The 13,116-nt window shown below is 48.6% G+C and overlaps 1 protein-coding gene across 2 annotated transcripts; it reads left to right on the top strand.

Moving 5' to 3' along the window:
• The first annotated feature begins 434 nt into the window (after nucleotides 1-434).
• LOC125519779 (protein NETWORKED 4B-like) lies at nucleotides 435-4,458 on the top strand. Of its 2 annotated transcripts, none has more exons than XM_048684548.2 (3): nucleotides 435-633; nucleotides 2,244-2,386; nucleotides 2,591-4,458. In XM_048684548.2, the coding sequence occupies exons 2-3, from the start codon at nucleotides 2,284-2,286 to the stop codon at nucleotides 4,231-4,233; spliced, it is 1,746 nt and encodes a 581-aa protein (XP_048540505.2). In that variant the 5' UTR covers nucleotides 435-633; nucleotides 2,244-2,283; the 3' UTR covers nucleotides 4,234-4,458. The 2 variants fall into 2 exon arrangements, with proteins under 2 accessions (XP_048540505.2, XP_048540506.2); XM_048684549.2 differs by lacking the exon at nucleotides 435-633 and adding an exon at nucleotides 704-1,995.
• The last annotated feature ends 8,658 nt before the right edge of the window (nucleotides 4,459-13,116 follow it).

Here is a 13,116-nt window from a genome sequence, read left to right as displayed (position 1 = left end):
ACTGTATTGGATGATGATCCACGCGTGTGGACGAGTTGCAAACTGCCGCATGTGTGGGCGTTAGTGTTTGCGAAAATTTATCATTGTGTTCCACACACACGAGCGCCCCCTAAAACACGGTCAACCACGCCACCCAGACCCAGGAAGGATCCAAAGCTGCTGCCGCAGCCGGCAGCGGCGGCCGCGATCCGAGGCTTTCCCTTTCCCACACCGGCAGCGGGTCCTACCACTTTCTCCGGCGACAGGCTCCATCTCCACGGCCGGCCGGGCCGCGCCCATCAGCCCATGTGGTCCCCTCACAGCGAGCGAGCGAGAAGCGCCACCATCATTCGAAACTGACTAATTTACTCAGCAACGTTAATGTGGCTGGCAGTTACCCTTCTCCCGTGGCGTCCAGCTCATCAACACCCGGAACTCGAACGAAAACCCCCCGTCCGCCCAGGGGCACCACCGTAAACTCGCCGCCGAAAACCCCCACGTCCCGATGCCTTCTTGGGCTTTAGCGCTCCCCGAGTTCCCGTAACCTCCCGTGCTCCCTCCCTCCCGCCCCGGCCTCATCTCCATCCCTGCCGTGCCAAGGTCCGGCGCTGCGTCTCGGGGGCGTCGAGGTGGTCGGATCTCCGGTGAACCTCGGTAAATCCCCGCGGCTGCCCGAATCCCTTGTATCGTTTCCTCCTTTCCCGCACCGTACGTGACGCTGCTTGTCCTTGTCGCGGTGAGCGGAGCGGCGACTAGGAGGGGACTGGGCGCTGCCTCGTTCCCGTCGCCGGAGGATCTAGTCCTGTAGCCGCCGCGGAATTTTCGTTCCTCTCCGTCTTCCTTTTCCGCCAGCGGGAGATCGACCCGTACACCGCTGCTTGTTTTACAGTGTCTGCTCTGCTCCGTGAAGAGCTGAAGACGCAATTGATCCCGTGCTTCCTTTGACTGACCCCGCTGTGATGCCGTTCGTCGCGTCATGCCATGCCTTCAGTCTACTTGGATCCAACGCGGACAAAATTATGTCGAATTTACTCGTGCTTTCCGTTGAGAGTACAGAGAACGCAAGTTAGCCCAGTTGTTTCAAGTTACATCTATTGTATCTTGGGCAGACAGTTTCGCCCTCGTGCTCCTCAGTGGGACTGTTCACATGGCGATAGCCCCCTTGATGCCATATCGCTCTCACGTGTCTATTATCTAGCTGTGTCCCCGCCATGTTTCGTGTATCCCGGATCTTCGTCAATAATGTCGAATTCATTGAGCAGTGTTCCTGATGGCCTGTTACCTTGAATAATAATGTCGACAGGAGCATTTTTGGTTGCACGTTTGCGACTTCTTGCCTGAATCCCGAAGTTTTAGATCAACGTGGGGTTCAATGTTTGCTGTCCATTCTTATTGTCTGCCTGAGATCGTTCCCAGTTCACTGAATCAAGTTGCCCGACCTCCCTATCAGGCAGGCTCACATAGCTGTAGCTGCCATGTCCTTTGCAGTTGGACATTTGACACCCAAGTGCCAGCCATATTATTCTCTCAATAGGATTCTCTTCTCGGATAATTGGTAGCTACGAGATCTGATCAACGTCCCTGTCGGTCTGTTTCTTAAATATTTGCCCGGTTTACATGCTATACTCATCGTTTTGGTCTTAAGGAAGCTGGCATTATGGATTGTTGCTAATGTTTCCTTGTGATAGCATGCATGCATGTATTCATTCATTTTTGAATTGCTTACTGAAGAGTGGACGTTTTCCTCTCCAGAAAAAAATGTCACTGTCTTTCATTCCATGTCACTGTTCTTTAGATAGCTAATCATTGTCAGTCATGGGCTTCCCACAGCTCTGGTCCCCCGGGGTTTCTCATCCTATTTATCTACTCTTCCTGCCATACACTCGTAACTAGGATATAAGTTTTGCTCATTTGAGAAGGATTGATATTTCCTTGATCTTCTTATATAGTGTGTGAAAGACTTACACTGTTGGCCAGATCATTGCATATCCCCTAGCTAATCTTTCCCTTGCACAGGCAAGTCATTCAATCGGCGTTGAAGTACAGTCCTGAGCTTGTTTTGCCAGCAACTTTATGTATCTGCATTTTGTTTAACTCACCCTTTGATCCTGTGTTACATTGCTATGAATTCTGAGACAATTGCTTTGTGGTTTCTGTAGTAAACTGTCTTACTGATTTGTGTTTAGTTATTTTAAGTACTTCACTTTTGTTGTGTGTATCTTGTTCTCCCTTCTCACTTGTATATCCATTTGAATCATTGTCAGGTCTGCATAACAGAAAGGATTTTCTTATATTCTGGTGAAGATGAAAGGAACTCAAGGGTCACAGTTAAGGAAATCCCGTTCATGGTGGTGGGATAGCCACATTAGTCCAGAAAACTCCAAGTGGCTCTCAGAGAACTTACAAGGTAATGAATAATGTTTCTCAGACGTTCTGTTCTTGTCTTACATACCGGAATTAGATACTTTGTTTGATTTAAATTTGGATACATTGTTGTTTGCTAGACAATAGTGATGTGCAGGCCTTCATTCATGTATGATTCCAGTCTTTTCTAGTCTAACAAGCTATGCGATGTTGTTTTCTGAATATAACCTTTCTTCTAACTGAACAGAGATGGAGATGCAAGTGAAAGAGACGCTGGGACTTGTTGAGGAGGAAGGTGAATCCTCTGCAGAAAAGGCTGAGGTGTATTGGCAAGAACGACCTGTGCTTGTTGCCCACATCAAAAAATTCTATCGCATGTATCGCACCCTTGCTGAGCGGTACGACAATGTAACTGGAGAACTGCGCAAAAATATCCCATCATCACTGCAGCCACATGGCTCTTTTGGTGCCCCTGAATCAGATTCTGAGACACAGTCTCCTCCATCTGCAGAGCAAAAGCCAAAAACTCGATCAGATTGCTTTGATGTGTCCATTGGCTCTGGTGTGAGCTCTGACGTATCCAAGAAGGGGAGTGATGGGTCTTCATCGTCTTCAGAGTCTGAGTCAGAGCTTGATGAAAGCAAAGAGGAAAATGGCAACAGCATGTTTTATGCCTTGAGCCAAAGAATTATTGAGCTTGAAGTTGAGCTTCATGAAGCAAGGGGGAAACTTGATGCTTTGGGGGAAAAGAATACCATCTCAGAAGTGTCTGAACATGACGAAAAACTGCGGGAGGATCTTGAAGAAGTCAACAGTGAGAAGGAAGCATTGGAAGCTGCGCTGTTGGCGAACAAAAATGAGACTGATGGGCTGAAGGAAGCAATGGCCTCAGCAGCTAAGCAGTTTGAAATTGAATTAGCGCATCGTGATCTTGAAGTTGATAAGTGCAAGCAGGAGCTTGGAGAACTTTCAGCGAAGTATCTGCATGATAAATCTGCTCTTGAGGCTGAGATTGGAATGCTCCAAGGAGTTATCACAAATTTTGAAGGTGAGCTAGCAAAACTGTCACAGGAGAAGTTGCAGCTCGGGTCTCGGATTGAAGAGCTAGAAGAGGCATCATGCTGCTTAGATTATTCAGCTTCCGAGGTGGTGAAGCTGCAAGAGGCAATGAAGAATACAAAAGCAGAACTGGAGGAAGTTTTACTGGAGAAAGAAGAAACCATCAAGAACCTAGAAGCACAGCTAGAAACTGCCTCACAAGAGAAATCAATACTCCAGGACAGTATTAAGGAGCTGGAGAGGGTGGTGTGTGATTCTGAGGAAAAACATTCACTGGAGAAATCTGATCTTAGCGCTGAACTTTCAACACTATCAGAAGCCAATGCCTCTCTCGAAGGCAAGCTGGCATCCATGGAAGCAGAGCTTAAGCAAGCTTATGCTGACATGGCAGAAGAACAAATGAACAGCGAGAAACATATTTCTGAGCTGAATCAAGACCTTGCCAATCTTACAAGCAAGCTTGAACTGATATTATCAGAGAAAGACACAGTTGATAACAAGCTGGCCACTCTACTAACTGACATCACAGCACGTGATGTAAAGATGAAACAGATGGATGGCCACCTTAGTCAGCTTCAACTTGAGCATGCCAAGATATCAGCAGAGTCCGCTATTGTGCATGAGTCCCTGTCGGAGCTGCGTGCTCGGGTTTCTGAGCTCGAGGAACTTGTGGAGAAGCAGAACCTCGCGATCTCTGAGGGCGCCGAGGGGAAGCGTGAGGCGATTAGGCAGCTGTGCTTCACCCTTGAGCATTACCGCAGCGGGTACCAGCAGCTGCGTGAGATGCTGCAGCAGGGCCACAGGAGACCACCGATGCTGATGGCAGCCTGACCAAGTGTGTCCTTCTTGTTCCCAATATCCTTTTGTGCTTACGAATTGGGTTCTGTAGCTTTTTCAATTGAGAAGAACTCTGTTATTTCTGTGCAACTACAATGTAATGTGAGGATCATGTCAGTCATGGCTCGCGGAAAAAAAGCAATCATGTCCGTGGTCGTTTGCTCTTGTTACTTCTGTTACATTCTTGTCATATATTCAAGATGGTGAATTCTGTGTTTTGGTCTTTGATGATGAAACGGCGATGTTAGTTCGCCGACCTATGGCAGGTCCGAGTCAGTCTTGTATCTTTGAATCAAAGTTGAGTTTGTCAAGATACGTGAATTTTACTGCGTATGTGTTAGAGTATGTAATGGGCCTAATGGGCCCGTTAGTCCTAGGGTTAATTAGAGATAAGAGTCACTTGCTTAGGGATCAAGTAAGCCTTGCTTGAGAGTTAAGTAAACCTCTCTATATAAAGAGAAGAGATGTATCAATCTAATCAAGCAAGAATTAAGAAGGAAATCCCTTCCCTCTTGCCCGGCCGTGGGCAAAAAGGCCCCAGGCCGGCCCTCTCGCGCCCTCCTTCTAGCAGCGCCATAACAATTTGGTATCAGGTAGCTCAGTCCTGATCATGTCTTCGTCGCCTCCCACCCCGTCGCTTCCGCTGCCGGCTGTCACCACCGCGCCGCTGGCCATCTACACCGCGTCGCTGCCCTCCCCGTCCGCGCCGCTGGTCGCCGCCACCGCCCAGATGTCGGCGCCCTCCACCGCATCACCGTCCGCCGTCTACACCCCGGAGGAGATCACCGGGGTCCTCAATGACCTCGTCACAGCCGTCCAGGGGATCCGGCTATACCTGGCCAGCCCCTACGGGCCGCCGCCGCCCCTGCCGCTGACCGCCACCGCCGGGCTGCCGGCCCTGCCGTGGTACTCGCCGCATCCAGGGGCCTCGGCGGCATTCGCTGGGACGCTACTGTCCCAGCTGCAGCTGTCGCCCACCGCCGCCCCGCAGTGGCCGGGGCCGGCTCCTGCCGCGCCTCCAGCGCCCATCGCCGCCCCCGCGCCGCCGTGGTTGCCGTGGCAGCCACCACACCAGGTGGCCTTCGCCGCGCTCGCCGGGCCACTGCAGCTGCCATCCATCGCCACCACCGCCCAGCCCTGGCTGCACTGGCAGCCGCCGCGCCCGGCGCTCCGCCGCAGCAGCCGCTGCCGCTGCCCGGTGCGCCACCGCCGCAGCCGCTGCAGCAGCCACCGCCGGTTAGCTCCGGCCCCGCATCGACCGTGCTGGCGGGAGTCCCGCTCCACCAAGTCCAGTCCCCACCGTCGCCGTCACCGCTTCCGTCTTGGATCGCTACCCGCCACGTGTCGGCGGCGGTGAGGCTGCAGGCTACTGCGCGCGGCCTCCTAGCGCGTCGGCGTGTGCGGGAGATGCGTGGTCTGCAGCTGCCGCTCCTCCAGGTTGCCCTTCGCTGCGCAAAGGACCTCGATCTCATCCGCTGCGCCGGGGATCTTGGGCATGCGGTTTCCCCCACGGGCAGCGGGCATGATGTTTTCCCCACGGGCAGCGACCTCCAAGTCTGCGACATTGGCGCTTGGGGGGGCGCACCCCTCCTCGTCATTCTCCATCGCAAGCCCCCCACTCTTCCCTGTGCGGTGCAGACCAACAGCCGTCCGGCAGGAAGAAGGCATGGTGTCACCGACAACAGCGCACCACGTAGCACCACTGCATTCCGTCACCGGGCGCCGCAAGGGCGCCTCTGCTGGTCACTCTTGCGACCACTTCCAGGTGGTCCTACACATGCACTCCTTTTGTCCAGATGGTGTCCATGGGATCCAGGTGGTTGTACACGTGCATGTCCGACGTGCGGATGGTGTCGACTTTTTGTTAAGGGGTCCAAAATAAAGCGTCCCAGTCCATTTCAGGTTGAGAATAATAAAACAAGCCGAGATGTAAAAGGCTTGTTTTTAGGTGTTAGGTTTGGGTTGCGTCGAGTCGTGGTTATAAGTTGGTTAGGCTGCAGCTTGAGGACAAGCTGCATGTCCAGGTGGGGTGTAGTGTTAGAGTACGTAATGGGCCTAATGGGCCCGTTAGTCTTAGGGTTAATTAGAGATAAGAGTCGCTTGCTTAGGGGTCAAGTAAGCCTTGCTTGGGAGTCAAGTAAACCTCTCTATATAAAAAGGGGAGATGTATCAATCTAATCAAGCAAGAATTAAGAAGGAAATCCCTTCCTTCTTGCCCGGCCGTGGGCAAAAAGGCCCCCGGCCGGCCCTCTCGCGCCCTCCTTCTAGCAGCGCCATAACAGTATGTCTCGAGAAAGTATTATGATTCAGATGTGATGAGGAAGCTGCAGGAAGAAATTCATCATTCGTGATCTCACTGAGTTGGAGGCAGATGCTGAAGCCAGACCCGGTACAGGCGAGGTCTATAGCATCTTTCATTCGTGGATTCCTAGCAGAGGTGAACTGTTTCTACAAAATTGCTGCAAATTCCTATGAAGTTCACGCCAAAAAGGCCATTGACTAATTTCTATCCATTTCTGTAAGTTTTTTCTTGATCAAGTCTGAAGCCATTGATTCTGTGAATATACTGAAGTGCTTTTCTGAAAAAACATCAGAACATTCCGCTTTTGTTCATGCCTCATCATTTTTCTTGTCATATTTTCCCGATCAATTGCCTACTCAGCCAACCCGGGCCGAAATCCCGGGCTTCGAATCCAGGGTGTGTGGCCCGGCCCTTGCCGGCTTGCCCAGCCCAAAATACTGTCAGGTAAGCATAATAATCAATGCAACAAACAAAGCAAAGGACTAACCAACAAACACATTGAGATAAGATGCTGACATTGTGTGGGCATCCATCACATTGTTCTTTTGATTTAACAAGCCTGGCTTTGCTTTCCAGCCAGCCAGCCTGGAAAATACGCCAAAGTCGCTTTCCCTTTCATAACTGGCTTGCTTAATCTGCTCTCCATATTTCCTTTGACATGCACCAAAGTTGCATTTCTGTACCGTGGTTGCCCATGGAGGTCTGCCCATTTATCACATGAAACTTTGTTTGGATGCTACGTACTACTAGTAGAAATTATACCCTACAGCGCAGGACTATGCCAGGAACTGCACAGTTAGGTGTGCCTGTCCTCTTCCTGAAGTAAAGTGCTTGTGGTTCTGTTTCTGGTAGTACCAACTTGCATGCCAAGACACACAAGAAACTGACTAACTAGTCCGTGATGTGGTCCGTTGCCTAGATGCTGCCAGCCACGGACAATTTGTCATGCATGCGCCATTGTTGCTTGACAAAATGAAATAAAATAAATGAAGGCATTTCAGATCTAGTAACTCAGAAGTGTCGGTTTCCCATTGAGGGTCTCTTTTGTTTCAAGAAATGGTATAAAGATTCTAGAGGATCCTATTTCTTAGTATGTTTCTTTCCCATAGAGAGCTTGTTTGATTCATATGATTCAAACCTACTCCCTCCGTCATTTAAAGAGTGTACTTTCCACTTTATTGGAGGGTCAAACTATGTCAAAGTTTGACCGAGTTTATGCAAAATATATCAATGTTTGTGTAACCAAATAGGAGTATGATGAAAATATATTTTATCATGAATCTAATGCTACTAATTTGATGGCATAAATGTTGATGTACTATTGTATAAATACAGTCAAACATAAAAAAGATTGGCTTTTCAACAAAGTTGGAAATACACTCTTTCAAGCATGGAAGGAGTATGGATGATTTTCATGTGGACTACTTTTCGTGTCTGGGTTTATTAGGCCTCCTCATATTTCGAGTCAAACTTTGACCATCTATATAACTAACAACATACTATGGTTCTTGCGTTCTTTTAAAACCTTGCAAACCAAAGAAGCCTCGAGCAAACCGTTTCCCGGCACTTAGAAGTTGAGATGGCTTGTGTTAAGAGCGAGACAAGAATTCTACTCGCAATTTTCCTAGGTCGTTGATGGTGTTTGCCGCAGTTTTTGTTTTCCTTTTTCCACTCTCACTTCCTTTTGGCCCCACTCCCTCGATATATAGCATGTTGTTCTCCTGCATGGCTCAAGAAAATGGGGCGAATTGGATTCAGAAAGTAGAAAACTTGTTTTCCTTGAATCAGCAGTCTAACTCAAATATCATCACTGGAATAAGTTTGTGAACAAAGGAAAAGTTGAAGGGAGACATAGAATTAGAATTAGCCTGCAAGTCTTATTGTTCTCCGAAAATTTGCTTGCTGCGCATGGAGGCAGGCCTTTCGCCTAGTTGGAGAGGGTATCATCAACTACCAAAAGCTAGCCAGGGGCCTAGGCTTATGAGAAGAGATTTCACACTACCAAACCCATTCCTTTCTTGACAAGCCAAAACCCTAATTGGCCGAATGAAACCAACCGCTAAACAGCACAAGTAGTAAAGCAAAGGAATCGATTTGAAAAAAAAGATTCCTGCCCCTTTTAATTTGGTGACGATGCCGGTGATGATAGTACTTGATCATTGGTTAGTGCTTTCTGATGTGGTCTCCAGGTAGTGAAATGAGGCACATGATCGGCTCCGGTAGTGTAACCGAGTACTAAACCCTAGTATATAAAAGAAAGGTTAACACTGGATCCGTGCCCATGTCTCGTAACTCTCATGGAAGCCTCTTTAAGACCACACTCCTCGCAACAGAAACCCATGTTGTACCATTTCATCAGTGTATACTGAAATTGGATTCAGTAGAGTCGACCACCTTGGCCATCATGGCTCGAAACCTGTGCGCTCACTCTCTTTGTGCGTTTTTCGAGTGCTTGTGAGTCACCACTTCCTTCGCCAAAGGATTCTCGGAAGTAACCGCGGGGTCTAAATACGACGTATTTCAACCGCTTTGCATTGTCATACTTTGAATCCGGAAGCTTCTGAGTGATATGTGAACGTCTACGCAAAAATTGTCGACAACGATGATGTTTTTCTTCAGTGCGCGCGGCACTTGGCGTATCGCCGTGCACTACAGTATTTTGACCCTGCAAGCTTTCTGAGTGGCATAACCATGCAAAAGAAAAAAAAAAGCTTCTGAGTGGCATATGCCCACCCAAAAATGAAGTTCATCCGTCCTAGCTCCAAAAGTGATGGCCACCCAGCGTGACTTTTCTCTCTTACTGTCGTCGTTTGCTCACGGTTGGGCAAAGTGCCAGGGTCAACTAACCCACATGATCTGTTGATTTCTTCTAGCTGGCTGTTCCCTGCCTTCCTCCCACCCATACCCATGCATATGCATGAGTTTTTTCTCCTTTTGAAGGAATATGCTGAGGAGTTTATTTTTTTGAGAGAGAAATATGCTGAGGAGTTGGGAACAAGAGAAAGAGAAAGAGAAAAACCAAGTGAGCTAACCAACCGGGGTACCTGCCTAACTTTTTGTTGGCTTGTGTTCCACCATAATTAGACCCAACTTTCAAGCAACAGCTCTGGTCAAACTCCCACCATTAGTCTCTAGTTACTTTACATATGACTATTTCTATTTGCTGCTATATAAAACATATGCAAAACAAAGTTATAGTACAAGATGAACAGACATAGTTTTTATAGAAGAGAAAATATCACTAGAATACATATCGTATATCGGAACTATTCCAAAACCACATAATTACTTTTGATGTATATCAGTTTGCGGTATGCAATTTACGCAAAAATGTGCTAAAACCCACCCGCCCTGTCTGGTCATCGTATCAAACACACAAGCATATCTAGAAGGCACATAATAACTCACTAATATCCCGTGGCGTGTGACCAGGTCTTTGTTAGACGAAATTATGCTACCCAATCTAACCGAAGGAACTACATTTGTATCTTTTATAACTAAATCGCTAGGTCTCACTAACGGATTTAACTTAAACATGCAATCGGGCCAACTCAGAAAGCAACATGCAGGGAAAAAGGTCGACCTCAACAAGCACACATGCTTAGAAAAAGGGTCAACCTTAACATGTAAACATGCATCAGAATTTTCATTCTGTTATGCTAATAATATTTTACAACCATACCATAATAAAACACAACAAATCATATGTATTCTCAGTTTTTGCGTTTCATACAATCAAATATCGTTGAGTTAAATTACAAAATATCCCAGCAACAATGTACAAGTATCAACTACTGCATACTAAAGTAGTTTACAAAAGCAAATTCAAGTTAGAAGTGTAGTTTCGTCAAATAGCAACTCAAAAGCAAATTTTTTTGATAATGTTGACACAAGAGTGTTTTATTGGTAATAGTAAATGTGTACGTGCAATGCACGTTGATATTAAGTAATATATTAATTACAAGTTAATATTAGGTAGCATATTATTTGCATATTAAGTATGCGATTAGCATTGGCATTAATATTTGATATGATACTAATTGCACACTAAACGTGTTGAACGCTCGCCATTTGAGCAACCTGAGTTGTTGGATTGACCTGATTTGACGGTCGGGATTTGTTGGACCTGACTCTTTGGGTCTTTTTATATTGGTATAGATATAGATATAGATATAGATATAGATGACAAGTCTCACACGTTTAATTGGAGTATTAGACAAAAAAATACCACAATCATTCAAATAAAGGGTAATTACGAATGTGATGTAACCTAGTACTCCCTTCTTTCTAGTTTAGCATAGTCTAATTGAGCGTTGGGCCACTTATTAATCACCCCCTCATTCATGCATCAGTTGATTTCCATTAAAATCAAATTGAGAACCAAAGTTAGATAGAAATTAATGCTTATTTCTAAGGCCTTGGACAAAAGGTGCTTAGAAAAATAAAATGATTATTTTAGCATCAATGCTTACCTCTATAGGAGGGATACCTAATTAAGCCCATACTTTTTACAAATAAGCACAAGTGCTTAGAGGAAAGCTAGTTTATTTCTCTAGGTGCCTCCTCTAAGCACCTTGCATTGTTCAAGGCCTAAAGTGAGCAAGCAAGTAAACAATGAGTGAGAGTTCTTGGGGTCCTACAAACTTGAAATTCCAAATTTTGAGATGAGCCCAATAAACTATAAAGGAAAGATTACTCCATTTCTCGTTTATAAGGCACACACACATATTTCTAGATCATCCGCTAAAAATTAAGACATTGGTAACTTTTTTGAATATGAATTCAATGATAAACTTTTGTATAATATAATAGTTAGTTAGACTGATGATCCAGGAATATGTGTACGCCTTACAGTAGAAGGTTTAAGATGTATAAGGACATTTTAAATGTATTATTACCATTCCGGTTCCAAGTGGGCCTAGAAAGTTATAAATCAATCAGGCCCATAAATCTTCGACCACAACCAAAAGTTCTAATTAAAAATATTTCCTCTTCTACAAACTCTCCACCGGTCCTTCCCTGCCTTCGCCCACTCTGGGCATGGCAGCCACCTTTCAAATGCCCGGCACCACCCCTATGTCCATTAGATCTGAGGAGCGGCTGTGCCTCTCGGCCGGCAGCATGGACGGCGAGGCCTCGCCTGGCTCCTCTGCGCGGCCATCCCGCCTCTCCTTCGCTGATGTTGTCAGGTCCCCGCCTGCTGCGCTGGACGTGCCGGCCGCTGCGACGCTGCACCGTCCGCGTCTGCAGTCAATGGTGGTAGCCAGCAACCAGCTCCGCCCAGCAGTCCGTCCACGAAGTCGATCCCCTCCGCCTACTGCCGCTCCTGCTGTTTCCTTGGAGTGGCAGCTTGTCACTTCGAGAAACGGAAGGCACGCTCTTCCCCTTCCCTCCCAAGCCAACGCATTCATGGTGCACCTACGCTCCACTGCCGACATTAAGGGCGCCTCTGGCTACAAAGCCGAGCTCACCGACCGCTGCTTTCGTTGCCTCCACAAGTTCCACCGGGTTGCATTCTGTCGCAACCGTTCGCGCTGCATCCATTGTCTCGACGACAGTGATGGCCACTTCGCGCGTTGCTGCCCTCGGAGGCGCTTCCCTTGAGTCCCTCTTGAAACCCTTGACGCGGCTGCTCCACCCCCTGCTCGTCGCCGCCAGCCACCGGCTCCACCTCGTGCTCTATCACAGCCGGTCCACTCACGCCTCTTTTTCCCCCTGGCCACCCCGTCACCAACCGTGCTCCGGTGCACTCGCGGCTTGCGTTCCCCCAAAACGACTCCCCCACCGCCACCAACTCGCCCTCCCTGCAAGCTTCAGAGGCTATGGCTTCCCTTGGCGCTGCTGGCGCGCTCGCCGCGGGGGACCTGCGCCGGCCCAGGATGTCACGCTGCCTGGTCGACTTCGATCAGGACATGGCCTTGGAGGAAGCCCACCCCAAGGAATCAGCGCTGGTGCTCATCGTAGCTGGCACTCGCCTGGACCTCGTGCCTGGCAACATCAAGGAGGCCATCACCGCCGAGTTCCCGGACATGCCGGATCTCGCGCTACAGGTCTTCCTTATGCATCCGGAGGCGTTCTTCGTCCGCTTTGCAGACAGCCGTTGGTTCGTTTCTCTGGCGGAGCGCGACTTCGTGCATTTTCAAGGCACCCCCATCCTCGTCAAGCGCTGGAGCAGGTTCGTCACCATCGCCGCCGCCGATCTTGAGGATCCGCCGTCTGGGGTAGCGGGCGCTGTTGCTTGCCCTTACGGCGTTTCCTCGGCCGTGCTGACGGAGCCAACGGGAAGCGATGTGCTGGGTGTACATGACGCTGTCAGGCATGCCGTGGGGCACGGCGTTACGGCTAGCGCCGCGCTGGAGATCTCGTCTGCGGGCGCATGCGCTCCTGCCTTGCGTGATGTTCTGGTTCAGCACTCTGCACCCGCTGCTGTGGTGCATGCATCAGAAGTTCTGGTCCCTGCTGCTGCCCCCGGAGGCGAGGTTACCACTGCCATGTTCGATAGCCTAGCCCTGGCTCTCGACACTTCGGAGGCTCCGCTGTTGGCTTCCTCTTCGGGCATCGCTATGTTCAAGACG

The sequence above is a fragment of the Triticum urartu genome, chromosome 1A (assembly GCF_056163025.1).
Source record: "Triticum urartu cultivar PI428250 chromosome 1A, HENAU_Tu73, whole genome shotgun sequence".
NCBI lineage: Eukaryota > Viridiplantae > Streptophyta > Magnoliopsida > Poales > Poaceae > Triticum > Triticum urartu.
The sequence above is the reverse complement of the archived record's forward strand: the minus strand, read 5'-3'. Positions and strand labels throughout refer to the sequence as shown.